General features: G+C 36.9%; 1 protein-coding gene across 20 annotated transcripts in view; it reads left to right on the forward strand.

Moving 5' to 3' along the window:
* The window catches only part of ROBO2 (roundabout guidance receptor 2), a 945,132-nt gene that overhangs the window by 504,946 nt on the left and 420,349 nt on the right, over window positions 1-19,837 (forward strand). For all 20 annotated transcript variants that reach the window (XM_069785365.1, XM_069785369.1, XM_069785356.1 and 17 more), the window contains exon 2: window positions 9,883-10,209. In XM_069785365.1, the coding sequence (XP_069641466.1) occupies window positions 9,883-10,209 (327 nt within the window). The remainder of the gene's footprint in view (window positions 1-9,882; window positions 10,210-19,837) is intronic.

The following is a 19,837-nucleotide window of genomic DNA, read 5'->3' on the forward strand; positions in this document are numbered from 1 at the left end:
AAGATAGATTGTAACACTTGACTTTTAAATCAGTAAAATGGGGGAATCTACTTCCTCTATATTTTCTATTTACTTCCTCTACTGCTATTTCCACAAATTTACTTGCTTACAGTAAACAATTTGAGAACTGCCTAGGAGTTTTTGTTTGTTTCACCTACTGTGGTGCCAGACCCTCTTATTTCTGTGGCTTTGCATAGTGCTGTTTGCTCTAGAACAACATGGATCAAATAAATTATACACTGGAAAGAAGCTTTTAGAAGGTTTTGTCACAGCAGTACCCTTGCCATTCCACAGCTCAGAGGTGGTTGTTTATCAGTAATATGTTCTCCATTAGTAGAATCAACAGAGATCCCTCTAAAGATAGGGTAGACAATGTAGATTTCTGAGTCAGGGTCTTCAACTTTACTCTTTCAGAAAATCTTGCTTTTTTGTATAAAGGGTAAAATAATGCTGCAGAAAGATACTGTGAATTGTGTATCCCTTGAAAGGCAAGATTCTTCCAATCTGGGACTGCCACTAGCAACAGCAGGATTACATGTGTATGGCTGAGTCAGAAATTGGTCCAAGAAAGCCTCTCACTGGACTGGTGCCTTCAGCCTAAACTACTAACAGACACTTTTTTGCTGTGTGCCAGCTTTGGGTGTAAATACATAAAACAGTAGAGGTGAGAGAAACATCAGTGAGAGCTGCTTAAAAAAAGATCTCAGAGTTGGTACAGTTACTGGGAGAGTTTGTGCTTTGTCACCAGGGCCAAGTCCAATTTTGGCTGCGGAAGTTGCAGAATTATATTTTTGTAATCTAATGGGATGGATAACTGGATGGCTTCTAAATGAGAGTGATTCAGAGAAATTGACTCAATAGTTTGATTAACTATTAAGTAGGTATTCTTTATTGGCAGCGCTGGATGCACGGGGGATCGCTCCACCTATCGTGCACACCGTCAGGTCTAATTGTGCAGGTTAAATACATGTTCTACATACATATTCACTAGATTTCTGAGAAATTTTATACATATTCATTAGTTTTCCGGGAAACTATTAGCATATGCAAATGTCCTTTATGCAGGCGCATTGAAGGTCTCTGGTGGTCTTCAGGAGTCCTCCGGTGGTCTTCCATAGTCTTCCTCACTTGTCCGCTATTTGACCCTTCTCAGGTGATTCTGCGCAGTATGGTCTTTTACATGTTTTAATACATCAGTGCTCGTTAGTGCTCTTATTATCTAAGTTCTCATTAGTGGTGTAAAAACCATAGGGTTAGTTTAAGCTAAATTATCTGCAAGGACGAGAACAAAGGCAGGAGTTCTTATCTTTTCTGGCCCTATCTATTCAAGCAAGGCCTCTACTTGAGCCTTCTCGACAAGATCGTAAATTTATCAAACATTTAATTAAGTTTTGTGATTGTTCATGGTTCCTTCTTGCTCATCAGTCCCAAGTACCAGTCTCTGACAGGCTTAATCCTTGAGGAGCACCAGTCTTTGGTATGTAAAGTTACAGAGAGACAATCATTAAGCAATTAGCAGTTCGTTCTCTATATCAAGAGAAGGAAAAGAAAAGAGATTCACCTTGTAAATAGAGCTGATGAACTGTTTTGGGAGAAGAAACATGCCATTTTATTAGCTACAGGTATAATGGTAGCAAGGTAGAAAGGTGACAAAATGCACACAATGTGGTATGTAAGGCATCTGTGAAACATGCATGGAGAGCAAAAAGAAAGGGAACAAGGAAAGAAGTGTGGTAGGGTTTTTGGGGGGGGGGGGGCGGGGAGGGACAGGACATGTGAAAGAGAATGTTGGGGACAGGAACTCCAAATATTGTCTTAACAAAAGATGCTTTCAGGTGAGAGAGAGGGTGAGAGAGAGGGAATATATTTATAATTGTACTATAAATGCAGCAAGAGAAAGTAGTGTTAAGACAGCAAGATATTTGTGCACAAATTTAAATGGTGTGTTAAGTTTCTAATTACTAGTGGTGAGAACTTCCTTACAGTTACAAAGAGAGTCAATAGTATGACTTCAGATATTAGTGTGATAACTATTGAAAAACTTGTGAAGTTTTGGTGATTAATCCATGCAGTACACAAAAAGATGCAGTATTTGCAGTACAATATTTATTTTTAAAAACTTCAAAGAAACCCCACCAAACTTCTAAATATGTAAAGGAACAAATGCATGCCATAAAACACCAGTATAAAAATTGTGGTGATCTTTTGTGTTTGGGATATAAGGTGTTTTATAAACATGACTTATATAGGTAGAAATAGAATGTGACTGAATTTTCTTTAAAAGTTGTTTGTTTTTAAACATCAGGTGTCTGAATGAGTCTTTAAAATGCAAGCCAGCAAAAGATGAAATGGAGGGGCATTTGCAAATGTCCCCTTAAGTCTTGTACTGCCTGTATTTATTCACCTGATTCTTGTATATTGACATATGTAGTAGAGATACAGTTATGAGGAAGTTTATACTGATTCCAAAAGCCTTCCACTTTTGAGCATATGAAAGTGTTCTTACTCAATATGGGGTTATAAAAAGTAGGATTAGAAGATTTGTTCATAGAGCTTGATCTATGTTTTAATCCTTGGATTTTTTTGAAAAACTTTTCTATAACTAGTTGAAGCTTCCAAAGAGAAAATATTTGACAAATGGCCACAGTGGTAACTGTAGATTTCTAAACCAAGAGATTACAATGAACTTTTGATATCCATCATATTACTTTCAATTTTATTTTGAGCTTTGCTGCTGAATTAATATTGATTGGTTGATAGTTACTTAGAGCTTTACAAAAGCTTATTTTAGGATGTTTGTGTCAAGTTTTAAATAAAGCATTGATATTGTCTGCTTGGAATTCCCTAGACTTTCACAACTGGTGTGGTTCAGAGGAACAGGGTGGAGTCTTTGTTTCCAGCGTCAGCAGTGAACACAGTGGCTGCAGGGTGCCTGCTGTGCTTACAGTGGGAATCCCCCACCTTCCTTAAAATATTATCTCAAGACTGCATCAGATAGGTGAAATTATATTGATTTCTGTCACTGTTGTCTAATGTTCTTTTTGTAATACTTAAAATCATAGACAATTTCCATAACGTGCAAAATGTGTAGTTGTTTACATCTGCTAATTTGAGTAGGATTTTTCTAGGTTGTTCTATGTGAGGATAGCTTTGTTGAAATCTGAGTGCACCAAACTGTATTGCTTCTGATTTGCAAAACTCATATTATCTGAACTACCTGGAGATATGTCTGTCTATTTGCCACTTCAGTTTTTTTGTCTAGCTGTGAGATATCAGACTTTTTGTTTTCAGGTTTTATGATACTGGATTGTTAGTGACACTAGAGAGGTTGTCATGAGTGTGAAGATGAAGGAAGACATGTGAAAGTAAGTTTCCTTGGCTGAAGTAGCTCTGTGTATAGTCTTCTGTAAATGGTGTCAGAACTTACCTAAAAATACTGTCAAAATTTATATTAGTTGTGTTGTGGAGTAAAGCTGAGTTATTAATCAGAACTAAAATACAAACAAGATTTGTAATTGTTTCTAATGGTGCAACACTGAAAATTTTGACTTGTATATCAAAATATTTATATGATAGTTAAAGGTCAGATAGTTTTAAGATTATTTGAAGAGGCTTTTTGAAGATGGGTTGAAAGTTCTTAATTGGAGAACCACCTTCTTTGATTTTTGTGGAGTTTATATAACACTTTATTTACAAAGTTAGTCTGATTTCACAGATTGTGGCAATTGTATCCTAATCTGATAGCTATTTGAGACATGATTCTTGAAGGGATCTGGACCAGATTGTCATTTGAAAGCTTTTTATTTTTTACAGCTGTTGTTTCAGTTTAATACTGTTAAAATCAATGCGTTTTCATGTTTACTCATTTTTAAAGCTTTTAAATAATTTATTTTTTAATAATGTCTTAGATGGCCATTATCATCTATCAATAGAAAGTTTTAGACTTTGGAGAGCCTGTGGTTATCAACCGTTCTATGTAAAAGTATAAAATTTACTTGCTCCTAATTAGTCATTGGTTTTTACAGTGGTATGTGGCAAGATGAAAAGCTTCCCTTTGACTGGCTGATAAGAACCCATTGTTAGTTCCCCAGTGCTATGATGAAAATATGGTAGTTGTATAATAAGTTATTGTGCTGTCTATAAACACTGTCTGTTGGTTTTCCTTCCATCCTTGACCTGAAAAGGAGTCAAAAGATGTTTGGTAGAGTTAGGCATACACTTATGCTTTGCTAAATTCCAGAGTGGTTTTGAAAGGCTCCCAAGGGAAGAGCTGTTGTGCTTGAGCTCTACTGGATTAAAAGAGAGAAAAAAACCTCTTGCTCTCTGTTTGATGCTTTTGTTACATGCTGTGTAAATATCATAGAATAATTTGGATTAGAAGGGACCTCTGGAGGTCATCTGGCACATACGTGTGTGCACAGTCTATCTGTGTACATTTTTATATATAAATATAGACATGGTATGTTTCTTCCCAGAGCACATAAATACAAAGACATATATATACATAAACCTTTTAATTTGTTCTGCTTTTCGTAGCTGAAAGTATTCCTCTTCTCTCCTGTTATCTTTATTTTTTAAATGATTTTTATCATCTCATTGTTTAGACTCAGTAAACGTGAATGAAACCCACATTTGAATTGGAACAGCTGTTTTAATTTCAAAAGCCAGAGCTTTTTTGAGAGAAAACCTATAAGTAAGGGTGGTTTTCGTTTGTTGCTTTTTTTGGGGGGGAAGGGGCTGTGTCTGTGTGCGGGGAGGGTTGACGTGTTATTAAGTAAAGAGCTATCTGTTATCTGCTTCCAGGGAGCATAGCTATGGTAGATATTTTACTTCTTGACTGAACTCTAAATCATACTGCTTTGCAACAAACAAATCAATGTAACTTTCTCATTGAAGTGCCTTGTATTTATAACACCACTTTTCACCTGGGGAAAAAATTATTCATTTGCCTGTGAATCAATACACCAGTTTTTGGGGATATCATGCTGCTACTCACTCCTCCTCTCAAATTCATCCCCAAGATGCTATGTTCTACCACAAGCAGTGTGCTGGAATGCAAGAGCTTTTGAAGAGTGGCAAGACTCTGCAAAAAAAGTTACAAAGCAAAGAAAGCACAAGCATTGAAATGTAAGGTTAATGAATGTAGCTAACCTATTTGTAATATGGGTGGTCCTAATGTATTTCTGAGAAGTGCTGTATGAAAAGGAAGGGAGGTAGATTTTGTTTTGTTTTAGATGAGAAGTGATCCATTAGAAAACTTCTTAATCAAGATGCAATTTACACTATTAAAACCAGCACAGAACTGTTCTGCTCTGTGCTGGCTATTCTGATTTTGGCCGGTAATGCAGATTAGTTTTTTTTAATTATCCACCCTACCCCCTGCCAAAAAAAAAAAAAAAAAAAAAAAAAAAATTGAAGCGTGACACTTGTATGTTGGTGTGTGATGAGAAAAAATTTGAAGTGAATTAGAGTAAGTTTCCATGAAGTCTTTATGGCAATTTTGGGATGCTTCCCCTGAAATACTTTAATACAAGGAATACAGTGCTTATACTGCATTATTTTCCACACTAAACAAAAAACAAAAAAAAAAAACAAAAGAAAAAATCAGAATTTTATGTCTGCTATTTCTTTACAATTAAAGTTGATTACACCTCGCTTAGGAAAGTCACAGTTTTATACAAGAGAAACTTAATAGAATCAGCCTTCTAATAAGATTTGGTCAAATGTTTTTAATGACAGTTATTGATCTCTCTTGTCAGTGTTGCCTGCTATCCCTTCTTGGCAGACATGCACTATAGGAAAGGTGGCTTATCTGCAGATACATGTCCTGGGGAAGTCAGGATGTGTTGCTTAATGGATTAATTTTGCTTGAGGAAAAGCTTTCAGAGGACTGTGTCATAGCTGATGCAGCTTTGAACAAAATCCTTATCTTGGAAACAGTCATATCACTGGAGTCTGTTCCCATCTGCCAAATCTCAGGGGAGGGGGAGAGATTGTAAAGCATAAATTTTTGAAATGTAATCTTTACCATGTCACTTTGCCTAGAGGAATGCATCTAGGATAATCAGCCTGATGCCAGTGCATCAGCCTGTACTCCAGTTGAGTTTTCTCATTATCTTGAATTTTTTGTACATTATCTTTTGTTCAAACTAGGATGTGACTGACTGGATCTCTATTTGAGATCTCTGCTTGCTTTCAGTCAATTCTGTGGTTAAAAGGGTAGTGAAAGCAACATACTTATTCATTATATCTAACAGATATGTGTAATAAGTGTTTCTGATAAGTACTTCCTAAGTGGAACAAGGCATATGAAGAAGCAGGAAAATGAACAGTTAACTGTGACTGTCTTTCAGTAGATTTAACTAAGTAGCTGCAGGAGTGTCTTTTTTCAAGCTTAATGTTATCTCAATCAGAAGTGGTAGAGTCTGCATAAGGGGGAAAAAACCCCAACAAAACCAAGCCTGGCCATGTGGCAGATCCTACATAGCCAGACAAGATTCTGCAGACACTTTTGTAGTTATCCATCCTGTCCTTAAAGCACAGTATTTTTTTCATTGTGATTTTAATACCTTAATTTCAGATTTTTTTTTTCTTATTTTGTACAGTGAAAATAACCCAAGATTCTAGAATTAAAGAAGGTTCTTTGGCATTAAAATATATCTTCAGAGCTGTCCTATAAGTAAAACCAAACATATTCAGGCCTTTTCTTTCCTGCATCTATTACCTTCTGTTGCAGCAGATTATTATTTTTTTTTCTATTACAGTTTTGCTGTTTCTTTTCCTGATAAAAAGGCCTTTTTGCACTGTCTGAGGGAGAACATGTGTTGTTGGCAAAACTCTTATAAGGAATGCATTGAAAATGGTATCAAAAGCACAGAACAAGCTAATCATCTCTCAGACACAATATTGATTGCTTTCACTTGTAGCAGGCATAAGCTTTGAAATGTCAGTATGACTTTTTTTTTTGGTTGATGTTTCTTTATTCTACTACTATTTTATAGTAAAGCATATATTATGAACTTGTCTTTTCAAGTTCAGTTGTCTTTCAGGCATTACTTTTTTTCTGAACTAAATATATAATACACCTGTTAAGCATGACCTATTGGAACTATTGAACTGAAAATGTTTCAAATGTATGACACAATGGAATACATCACATTGTGTTTTAAACTTCCATTTGCACAGCAATAAAATGAGAATGGTAGGGGGGATAGAATAGTAGGTGTCAGCTCTGTAGTAGAGATGATGTATGCTATGCATAGTGTTAAATGGCTGTTAGTTCTGTTACTGAAAATCTAGCTGTCTTTTATATCCAAGTGTATTAAAGCTGTGTCTTTTGGGAATGTTAAAGAAATCAGAATGTGAACCTTCAGAAAGGATATAAAAGGAATAGTAGCCTTAGAGATCAACTGAGGACGAGCTTTTCTGTATGTAGAAAGTCAGATAGGATAAAGCTGGAAAAGAGGTGAAGAGATGCAAATAAATGGTGTGTCAGACAGCTGAATCACTGGTGGCAAGCAATGACAGGTGGAGATAAAGTCAGAAAGGAAGAGAAAGTATTGAGGAGGTTCTTGAAAGCAATTCTGAGATCTGTATTATGATATACCATATCACAATATTAACATTTAAACTTGATACAATATTGTTTTTTCTTTAAAATTGCTCAGTAGTTATAATAAAATTATTAGCTTTGCTATTAACCACCACTAGTAGCCATGAACATTTTGGTGACTTGAGAAATGAATGAAATGGCTATGAATTTAGTCTGTGCTGTTACTTTTCATGTATGACAGACCATGGGCTTTGTAGCTGCTTATATAAAGAGTAGGCTTAATAGGGGAAATCAACTTTTGGTAGTAATGTGAAGCTAATAAATTAAAACTGGAGGAGGGTGAAGTGCAATAAATGAAAAGACTTTTCCTTGATATTTGAAAGGTGGTGGCCTAGGTCGACTAGAAGGAGAATTGCCAAATGCCTTTTTCTGTGAAGATATACGTCTATATTACACGCATGCGTACACATGCACAGAGCGCATTACTCTTAAGGTAGAGATTGCATAGTGGCTTTGTGGAAATGGAGAGCTGACTTCATTTTTATGAGAAGCAATGTAGAGGCATGAACTACGGTAATGTTGCAGAGAACCTGTTTGTCAGGCTAATATAGTCTAATTAAATATACAGTAATGAACTATATCTGAATGATTGGTGCTGAAGTTAAGAGTGCTAGGCTTTGGTTTTCTGTTGGGTGACACTTCTTGCATTTACTCATCTCTACAACTTGTCTGTTAATAGCTGTAATGAGGAGCATAATAATTGTGAAAGAATTATCTTTTTCAGAAAAAGAGTATTGCAAAATTTGGCTCCTCCTTGCTAGCACCTCTCTTCCTTATTCCAGGACTTGAGTGACAGGGTAAGGCTTTGTTTGGAGAAGGTGGAGGACAATGTTCAGGCTCTGCTTCTTCCCCGCCCCAGGCAGTGGGAAGGCAACTAAGTGTAAAGGAAATACAGAAAGGCAGAAGAACAGTGTGTTGAAGTGGCTGCACAGGAAAGGCCAGGACAAGGCACAAAGTTGCTATTGTGGAGGGCACAAAATTCGTATTGTAGAAACTTCATATTATCAATACCTAGTAGTCCTTCCTGTTAGTTATGAAGGCTTAATGATGGCATATTCATCATCAGCATTGTAAAGTGAAAAACAGTATTCTGATGGGCAATTGAAAGAAGAAGGTGCTTTGGGTTGTATTACTTTGCAGTGATAGAGGGAGTAATTTCTTTTCTTAATCTTCAGTACTGAAAAAAAATTAAGTGGAAAAAGTATAACCACATTCTTTCCAAGGTATGCTGCACTCAGACTGAGCCCCTGCATCACTTTCAGGGATAATCTAGGGTTCCATATCCCTGGTTAGATACACTGTGTAGAAATGCTGGAGATGTTCAGCTTTCAATAACTGTGTCATCACGGTTGTGATGCAGTGTTGGTAGGAATTTAGGGATACTGCAAGTGGGTTAGAAAGTACGTTTGCAGATAAAAGATAATGGACACCAAAAAGCAAAGTGAAGAAAAGGATGAATGTGGAGAGAAGAAAAAGGACCTATAAAGATTTCCGAGACACTGGTGTTTGCAATGCACTTTCAGGCACATGCATGCCTATATTGTATTTGTATGTGTGTGTGTATGCATGCAATCCACTGGAAATTTCTGAAGTGCAGTTGACATTTGAGATTTCCAAATAAAATGAAGCTTATGAATTATTTCAGACACTTTGAACAGTTACTGTTGCCAACAGTTGTACTAGAAACCTATGAAGGAAGGAATACTTTTCAGGTTTCAGTTGTGGTGTTTTGTTTGTTTGGTTTGGGATTGTTTATTTTGGTTTCTCCCCCCCCCCCCCCCCCCCTTCTGTTTCCATACCTGGGCTGCCAGTGGAAAAGGCATACAAAGTGTACATATACCAGTGGGTGGGAAGACACAGTGGGTTTGGATGTCGATCTGTTGAGTCTGGCAGATGAAAAGATGGGAGAGCAGGAGCCAGGAGTGGAATCCGGAAGCACAGAGGAATCTAGAAGCAAATGTAAATAAAAAGATTATTGGAACAAGGAAAAGATTGCCATGCATGTATGCGTAAGAGATCCTCCTTTAAGCCCAGTCTGCAGGCGGTATGGATTTGATAATGCCTTAGAGGTGTATATCTGTAGTCCAACTCAGGTTTTTAGGTTTGAAAATGTCTGATACAGTCTCTGATATCAGACAAAACAATATCAGATGTGTACAGGTTTTCATATTTTCTTTTTTTTTTTTTTTGAAAATTTTTGTGCCATTAAGAGTAACTTGTGAGAACTCTTTATGAAGCCTAAAGCCCTCTCTCCTTTTCTTTTTCTCTAGGATCCCGTCTCCGCCAGGAGGACTTTCCACCACGGATTGTTGAGCATCCTTCAGATGTGATAGTCTCTAAAGGAGAGCCAACAACTCTGAACTGTAAAGCTGAAGGACGGCCAACTCCTACTATTGAGTGGTACAAGGATGGAGAGCGAGTGGAAACGGACAAGGATGATCCACGCTCCCACCGCATGCTGCTGCCCAGCGGATCTTTATTTTTCTTACGTATCGTGCACGGACGCAGGAGTAAACCTGATGAAGGAAGTTATGTTTGCGTAGCAAGGAACTATCTTGGAGAAGCTGTGAGTCGCAATGCATCTCTGGAAGTGGCATGTGAGTAGTTTTATATGATTAGCACTGTGTAAAACTTTATAGTTGCTTTTATGCTGTCCTCTAGCACTTGCACACACTCAACAGTCTGGGAGATAACAAATGTAGATACGTATGGCATTTTGTCATTAGCTATAGCTTTTAGTCAAGGCTTTTTTACATATGTTTATACAGTAGCGGTGACCACACAGAATAAGTGATTTGTACTGAAGCAAGGTTTTAGCCAGTGTATAATCATGATTGGCACAAACATGGACAAAGGCTAATCTTCCTCTGAAGAATAATCCAATTTTTAAATTATGACTAAAGTTGGTTATACTGAAACTAATGTGGAAAAATACCTATCATTTAATATAAGGTGCACTGTCTGTTTCTCTTTATGTAGTCATCTGCTACCTCAACAGAAGCAGACAGCATCTTGGTGACTCATGTTCTGTACTGCTAGAAACCTCAATATATGCTCCTCTATGATAAACTTGATACAGGCCTCATTCATTATGTGAATGGCAAGTGAAATTGTTGGCCATTTCTCATATCATCCAGAGCAGCCTTACTCTTTATCGATTCTCTTTGTATTAACAGAGACGCCATCATGGCTCTTTCAGAGACCACCTGGCATGCATGATCTGTTTCCAGTAGAGTTAGCAGAGACCTTTATTATATTCACATAGCAAACAAGCTCATCATATATAAAATACAACTGTTGCATATGATTTTTTGCTGCTTAGTTATATGGGTTGAATAAACACTAATCTTTTTATTCAGAATATCAACTAAGGGTAGCTGTGTATCTTCACAGAGGTGTGTTGTAGTAAATTTATGAATGCTGTGCTCTTGCTGGACTTCAGTTTTTACCCCAGAGTTCTTCATGTGGCAGTAGTTTCACTAAAATGTGTTTGACTGAAGTAGGGCTTTAGCACAAACTTGTATCGCTTAGTTGATAAAGAATGGATTTAAGTCCACATTAGAAAGTATGTTGGTTTAAAGGGGGAAAAAAAAATAAAAATCACAGAAGAGAAATCTTTATTCCTGATGTAGTCTGTAGACTATTATAGCTAATGTGATGTGATCTTGAGGCTTCAGTCTTCTCAAATTGCAAAAAATGCCATTTTTTTTTAATATTTAGATGGTGGTATAAGCCAAGTAGAACAGACTTGTTCACTGTCTTTCACCTGTCATAGCCTAGATTCAGAATTGTTTCAAATAAAAAAAGAAAACAGTTTTGGCACACATTCAAGGCACAAGTTAATGTATATCTGCCAATAAAGGCATCACAATATTACTCAGTTTTGGTAGGTATTTAGGAATTGAGAAGACCACCAATTTAAGGAAGGCTGAAACCTGCGTGAGTATGACTCTAGATAAACATACTGGATTATTTCTGTCTTTGTACATGTGTTTTTTAAACCGTCTGAAAAATCCTGTGAGAGAGGCATAAACACTTTGAAATCTTTATTGCAATCCTGTTGAGATTCAGGTATCTCTTGAAGTTCAGAAGATCATTCAAGTTAAACCTTGAGTCATCAAATTAAAGTGACTGATTATTTTGAAATGTAAACGTGTGCTATATTTCATCAGTTTTCACTGATCCCTACTTCACTGACTGCTGAGAGACTCTTGTTATAATATCCCCAGTCTCTGGAGTTACTGTTTTAACCACTGTAGCTGGTGGCAGGTCATGCATGAACTGTATGTGAGATAGTAGAAGACTTAAAAATAATACAACTGTGTTTCATTGTCAGAGGTATTTTAAAGCAGATCATAGAACATGAAACCTGAGATCTGAAACCCTAGCCAAAGTTTCTGCAATAGCAACATGCATCTGACACCAGATTATTTTACTGTTTTCATAGCTTTGAAATTTAACTGACTGAATTCCTGAGTTAAATGTTTTAGCAGTCTAAAGCAGGCACTCCTGTTCCACTTCAACAGTGTTTTGTCTTTCCTTGGGCCATACTGTGGCTGTGATTGCAGGAAGGTCTTAATCAAAGAAAAAAAAGTAAATAACACATACATTGCTTGTTTACTTAATTTTAGAGATTCTGCTGGGTTTATATTCACTGGTTTTAAAAAGCACGTGGCTTGACGTGTATCAAAGGCATCCTTTGGAGGATGATAGCAAAACTACCTGATTTCTCTTGGTTTTGAGACACTTTTTAGTATGATTTTTGGTTCTAAATCAAGTTTTAAAGTGACTTTCAGAGAACAGTTATTTTAAGCCTTTTAACCATTTTTTCTAATGTCAGCATTTCTGGACTGAAGAAGACGGGCAGGTCTGTAGCAGCCCTCTTGCACGCTAGGGAAATGAATCGTTGCTGACAGCCTGTTGTCAACAGTGAGTCCTCATTCACCTGTTCTCAACTGCTGCTGAAAACTGTTGAGTTGCCTGGATACTGCAGCCCTGCCCATGGGAGCCGGGACAGCCGTGTGTGATAGGGTTTTACTTGTGCTATCTGTAATGGTGTTGAAAACTGCTTTTTTCACACTAAGCCAAGCTGTTTTCATCACCAGAAAAAGGACAGTTGTCCTTTGCTGACAACAGGGTTTTGGATTATTATCTGACTGTAGGTGGCCTCAAATTGTGCCATTAGAGACATACTGCTGCTTTTTACAGGTTTAAAATGGTTGAATCTGCTGTTTTAGTGAAAAAATCAGTAATTGTTTTACTTTGCTTATTAAATTGTCAGTCACCAATAATGTGCACTTGCAACTTTTGAATGACTTATGAAGATATATTTATTGGTTTTATGTATCTGTTAAGTGTGTTCATGCTTATGCATTCAGACATTCAGATGAAAAACAGTGTTAACTGGTTCATTCCCTGACCCCCCGCCCCGTTTTTTCCCCTCCATGGGCACCTGCCACAAAAGCAGTGGGATTGATAATCTTCTAATGTGTCCGTATTTATGTGTAAAAACAGAAGAAAAACTCTTAAGTGAAATTCAGTTGGGGCATACAGTGATTCAGAGCATAGTGTGGCCCGTCCTGAATGCAATCATTTTGTCCTTTGGTTTTTTGAGTGATATTTTGTGAGTTGCTGAAGTCCCTAAGCTCTTTTTGATCAAGTAGCAGTTAACACCTTTCCAAAACATGATGAATTTAGGTACCAGCCCATCCAAAGCATTTAAGTGTGCTTTTAAATCCATGCCTATTCAGAGCATGTGCGTACAATCAAGGGCAGATATTTTTGTGCTGATACATGTCCTTAGAAAAATTGCTCTGTGCCAGTGAAACTGTGGAGAACTGTGATTTGGGAAGTTACTTAAACATCATTAAAGTACAGAATGTGCTTTTAGAATTTTTTTTGCCTTTAATTCAGAAAGTCTTTATTCCAGAAGACATTTAGGAAGAAATAGGAGTTTGTATTTGAAGGCACAGTTTAAGATTGATATTACTTATTCTATTTCACTCTTCTTTTAATGCGTTAATGCATGGTGTGCTTTGTGTATGTTACTTTTTTCAGTAGGAGCTTCCTCAGAAGGAAAAAAATAATGCTAGTAGCAAAATTGTTCTTCCCCTGTGTATGTGGCAAATTCTGATGTAGTATTTGTATGTTTTATGGTTAAATCATTAAAAATAGATGTTCTAGTCCTAAAACAATTAGAAGGAATTGTATTCAGAAGAGTAAAACAAATTTCTTTTGATTTTGTGTATTAGAATATTTTTATTGAAACTGAACAAGTGTTGTCATTAATAGAAATATGTCAATGCTCAGATTTTCTTGGGAGGATTTTAGAAGGGGAAGTAGGCTTGAAATAGTTTGATCTTTCATGAAACTGCTTTCATATTTGAAAGCCAGAAGTTTTAAAATAAAAGCACGGTTTTTCACAACGTACGAATTGACACAATTGAACCTATGTGGTGGAGTTTTCCAGTGGGAATATCAGGAGACACATTTGCAATTGTGACTGTAGCTAGGATTTCAGTTACAAGCACTGGGGTGCCACATGTAAGCAAGTGAAAGAGCATGAGGGTCCTCGCACTGACTCAGGCTGCCTCTGATCTAGCCTGAGACAGCGGCAGCCCCCAGAGATAGCAGCTGTAGCCCCAGGTGTTAAATATATGACAGCAGCTTGATCTATCGACCACTGTAACAGGGGGCTTTGGCCTAAATGAAAATTCATGAAAAATTGATGAAGTCCCTAGATTATTTTTTTCCCTTTTCCTTTTCCAGTGCTGTGCCAATGCAGTGAGGGGAGATTAAATGAGGTGTTGAACGCTTTAGTGGCAAGGAGGTTGTGGTTCAAAGGCCAGGGGTCAAGGGAGGGGAAAAAAGACCAATTTTCTACCTTACTTTCCTTTAAAAGAAAACATGCAGCTTTTCAGATTAGCTGGGATTTGCTGCCATATTAATATAAGAATAAAGCTCAGGAATATTCACAAATAAGATTCTTTTCTGCATGGGTTGGCAAAGGGTGGGAGTGTGTGGGTTGTTGCTAATAGAAAACAGTGGAAGACTGAGTCATAATTCAACTGGAGAACCAGAAATAGATTGAATTTTGTAATGGCAGTATAAATTTGGGCTTCCATCTTTCTGAGTCTGTGCTTGAACTGAAGTCATTTGGAGAAAGAAGAGGTCTTGCATTATTTATATGTCACAGATTGCTTGAATAGCAGGCTTTGGAACACTCTCCAAACAAAATGATCCTGTTTATGGTAGATCCAAAACTGAATTATGTTTTTATCTGTAACAAGAGAGGTTATAGTAGTATGCTGAGTTTAGTGTGAAGAGTCACAGGTGTATTCCAAAGCAAGCATAAGCCAGATCTTAAACATGGGAGATAGTAATTTTACCAATAAACCAGATATGTTTTAATAATCAGTGAATAAAGGCTGGGAGGTATGAAATATATGCTATGCAATCATCTGCGTATCATGATGCTAATGACTGTTTGCTGGAGCATGTGCAAAAGGCTGCAATATGTTCATAATAATGGAGTTAATAATTTCATTTGAGGTATTCAGCATAAAGACCACCTGTAAAATAGGATTAAAAAAAGAGCGCAATGTATGTGACTGTAAAATGGGTGGATGATTTTTTTCATCTAACTTCTGTTCAACATATGATTTAAATATAAAAATTGTTATGAAATCCGTTACTGGTAATTTCAAAGTCTGATTTGCTTTGGGGTTACCCTCATGTGGACAGTACATCCTGTTCATTTACTTACACCCCTCTCACGCTCATCCTTCTAAACAAGAGTGTGAAAAGCTTCCTGTCTGAGCTGGCAGTCTTTTGCTCTCATCAAGACAGAAGTAATTATTGTAGAAATTGAAATGCTGGAGACTGTGGTCCTGTGGATGAGCTATATCAGGACATTGAAAAGCATTGTGCTTTTTCTTATTCTACATTTCTCTAAGAAGAAGCCAAACCATGGCTATTAGCACAGCACACTTAATGAAAATAAAATTCCCCTCGTAGAATAAAATAAATAAAATTATGTCTGATTAGATAATCTGAGGAAAAAGCAAATTTCATAAGAAGCGGGGGAGCACTTCAAACCTTTGTACTTCTGAAGCTTGCTGTAAGCAATTTCTGTGGATTAGGATGAAACTATTGGGAATACCATTGTTAGAAACCGTTACATAATACAGCATTTCTGTATAGGATGTAATTTAATTCTTACTATTAGAAATTAAAGAGGTTAATAAATACCAATGAGTAAAGCCGTATCAGATAAATCAAGACCTGACTGATGTCTCATCGCAGTTTCCTTTTGAGCCAAGAAAGTAGTTCTGATTATTTACTTCATTAGTTTAGCTTTTAGCTGAGGATGTCTTTCTACTGCTTCTGAATTCACCTGGGATGAGAAACCTAGATATTTGAGAGGGTGTGGTTTTTGTACCAGTAGCCAGAGTGAACTAGAATTTTTATGATAGAGATGCTCTTCATCAGGATAAGCTAAACTGTATCTCCTGTCATTAACACATTTCTCGCAAACTGTTTAAGATTGTGCTTCAGCATTGATGCCTTCAACATGGACAAAAACAGTGCTTCCTGTCATCACCTGCTAGGATTTAGACCGATAACTGCATTGTTACATCTTTATTTCTTATCCTTTGAGCTCCACCTGGACATGCAGATTTAAATGTTTAGTTCAAGGCTAAAAATGCTAATCACTCCTCACATTTAAGAGCTATCACACTGATGGTAGATCCAAAGATATTTAACATGATTTCAGTCATAATATCAAACTATACAGTGCCTGCAGGTTTCTTCAGACCTTGTTCTTGTTCTTCATTTTCTTTTTCTTGCTCTTTTCATACTGTGGTCATCTTATAACAGATTTTTTTGATAGGTGTTCACAGCACAATGAGCTCTAAAGAAAGATATGCAGGTTCACACAAAACAAGCATGCTTGGGTACCAGAAGAGTGTTTGCTGTGAGCACTTAAGCCCAGCTGGTTATGTGTGCCAAGAAGTGTACACCAGCCTGGCAAAAAGTTTCCTTAACAGCTGGAAGTTGGTTCCATTATGTGAACTAATTCCTTCAGAACAGGTTAGTATGTCTTTGCAATGGGCTCTCATGCACTGTGTAGTCATACAGTCTGCTAGCATTCCCAGCATTTCTGTAGCAGAAATAGTTTCTCACATCCAGAAATGGTTAGAGAAGCTTTCTGTAGGATCTCTAATTTATTTCTGGAATTCTTATGCCCAGGATCTACACTTTTTTCCCCACCTAACAGAGAAGTTTCAGTGTCACATTTTTAGAAGCTATTTGCGGTGTGCTCAATCTGATTCTACTTCTAATAATTTATTGCACATTTTCTCATTTGATCTTTATTGGCTTCCTTCTTCCCCTTGCCTTTGATTTTACTTTTTTAAATCAAATCCTACTGTTTAAGTATCTTTGAATGCTCTACCTGAGAAAATGTTGACAGCTAAGGAACTACTGATGACTTAGAGAAACCTTGAAAGAGATCAGCTATTGGCTGATCTATTAGCGTGCGTGTCGTCATGTACTGATTTTTTTTTGGTTGACATTTCTCTGATTTTTAGTTCATCTGGGAAATGAAGGAGAACAAGATAATGTTGCATTTTTACAACTCTGTTCCTTTTGCTCAGAAGCTTATAAGCACTATTTGAATGTTAATTGAAATATTAGCTATTGTTGACATATGCTTCAGTCATGTACTATTCTACGATGTCAGATAGGCTGAAAAAAAAGTACTCATTTGAAGCCCTACTTCAGACCATTCCTTTGCAAATGTTGCATGATCTCAATTCTAACAAAGTTCGTTACTATGGTAATTAACAGTAATTATTAGGGTGAAATTGGTGGATGTTTTATATATACACATATATATACACGTGTATATAGTTTTTTTATTCTCTTAATCATTATATTTGTTTGAGAACACCAGAACCTTATCCTTCTTCCTTATTTTTTTTTTCCCTGTTTTTGTTCAGATTGTTCTTCGCCCTGTTCCTGTTCTTAGAGGACTAAAATTTAATCATGGCTTTGGTGATACTTCCACTTCAAATGCTCCCACAGATGTTATACTTTGAATAAATTTCTAATTTTTAATATTTGGAATTTATGTGGGAAATAAAGTGGTGGTTTTGTTCTACTCCTCTTGCTTGAATTTCTCAAGTGGCACTGAGGTGAATGTATACTGATACTTTGGAAATTGCTTCATCATGTTAGAGGAGGGAGGCATACACAGTCACTTTCTGCTGTCTCATAGATCTGTCTGCCACTGTACAAAGGGATGTAGAGATGTAAAGAATTGGGAGCCCTGGATCACTGAGTCCCCTGTATTCTACACAGCTGTATTTTGTAATTCTATTCAGAAATATTTCAAACTGCACTTTGAAAAGTAGTTTGATTGCTTTCCCCTTCGTCCCTGAGCTCACTCTGTTCCCTGTTTCTGTTGGAAGACTGACTTGGAACTTAGGTCTTCCAGTGGTGAGAAAAACAGTTCTAGTATTTCCAATATAAACATAAACATGGTTTATTTATGCTGCTGCTTGTGATCTGATTTTCCTTTAGTTTAGTTGTTTTCTCTCCTTTGTATTTCTAGGCCACAGTGGTATCACTTATCTCTACTATTGCTAAGTTAAAGAAGAAAAGCTCATGTGTTCTCTTGGAAAATACTTGCTTGATCCTAGTAGTCATTCTTCACCTGTTCTAGTCTGCATACATTTTCTGAGACATGGGTGGGTAGATTGCATATAATGTTTCAAGACTTGCATGCTGTGCATTATGAACTAATGTTAATAACTACCTTCACTGTTCTCTTACCTACCAGTCCTGTGATCACGTTTAACTCTTTTTAAGCATTTGGTAGCTCATAGTCATTCTATAGTAATCTGATGCAGATCTTTTTCTTCCTCTGTAATTTGTAACCGATGAGCTTCTACTTTACTGTAAACTTCCCTGTGATCAGTTTGAAAGCATATGACCTTGCACTTTCTATTATTCCACTTCATCTAGTGTCTCCTACACTAGTCTTCAATGTCATCCAGTTCTTCCTGTTTAATGTGATCCTCCTGTTGGTCCTGCTGGGCTTGTTGCCTAACCTTGTATGCCAAAGTAGAAGGTGGCCTTGGCATTCAAATGTGGCAATTTCTTAATCCACCTGCATCTTGCTGGAGGACTTTGCTTCTACCAATTGGACTTGAACTTGCCTCTTGCAAGTTATGCAAAATCATTTGATGAAATAAATGGGAAAGAAACAAGTTTCTGTCAGCCTATGAACAGAATACCAGCCCAGCAAGGTTAAACCATGTGAACATAGTTTGTGGGAAGGAAATAATTTCACTGATTGTTATTCTGCTTCAGTTACAATCTCAAAACACTAATCCATACATGAGAATCTGAGGAAAAATATCCCTGGCTTGAGTGGATAAGGTGAGTAGCAGTCTTGCAAAAGAATTTACATTGGTTAATCTTTTGAATTATTAGCATATGCAAAAAGTTCCCCATCTGCTGTATACATGTACACACACAAGTATAATTTAGAAGAACATAGCTGTGGAAAAAGAACAAAAGAATTCATTGCAACTCTCTGACTTCAACTTTTGGAAGTAATTATTCAGTGCTATATGTAGTGCACTTGGTGACTGACAGTATTATAAATGCCTAAAGCTGACAGATAAAATAGGATGATCACTTTGTCTTTTAGCAGAGATGGATATTAAATGGAACTTTAGGTGCAGGAACTTTATAATGTAAAAGTGCCTGTGTTTTGTCCAGAAGAGCACCACTGAGGTAGTTATAAAAAACTTAGTTTTTATTTTATATGGAAGAAAGAAGTTAGTAATGATGAAAGAAATAAAAGAAATCGGTGTCCTCAGGACAGCTTTCAATTTATTTCCATGGAAGATGCAAATTCTTCACAGGTTTTACATGCACATACAGCCTTTGGAATACTCATATTATCAGCTGTTAGTATGAATAGAGATTTTGGTTGCAGTGTGGTCACACAGTAGTTTTGAGAATGATACATTTTTATTGTTTCTTAGTTTTCAGGAGACCTTTCCTCTTTTACATCGGTGGCAGTGGCATAATGCCCTACTGGGTCACACCAGTTGGTCTGTCTAGCATAACGGTCTACCTTGGATAGTGACAGATGCTGTTTAGGAGAACACATGAGCTTAAACACTTCGAGTGACTCATTCCCCTCAT

The sequence above is a fragment of the Haliaeetus albicilla genome, chromosome 6, assembly GCF_947461875.1.
Source record: "Haliaeetus albicilla chromosome 6, bHalAlb1.1, whole genome shotgun sequence".
Taxonomy (NCBI): domain Eukaryota; kingdom Metazoa; phylum Chordata; class Aves; order Accipitriformes; family Accipitridae; genus Haliaeetus; species Haliaeetus albicilla.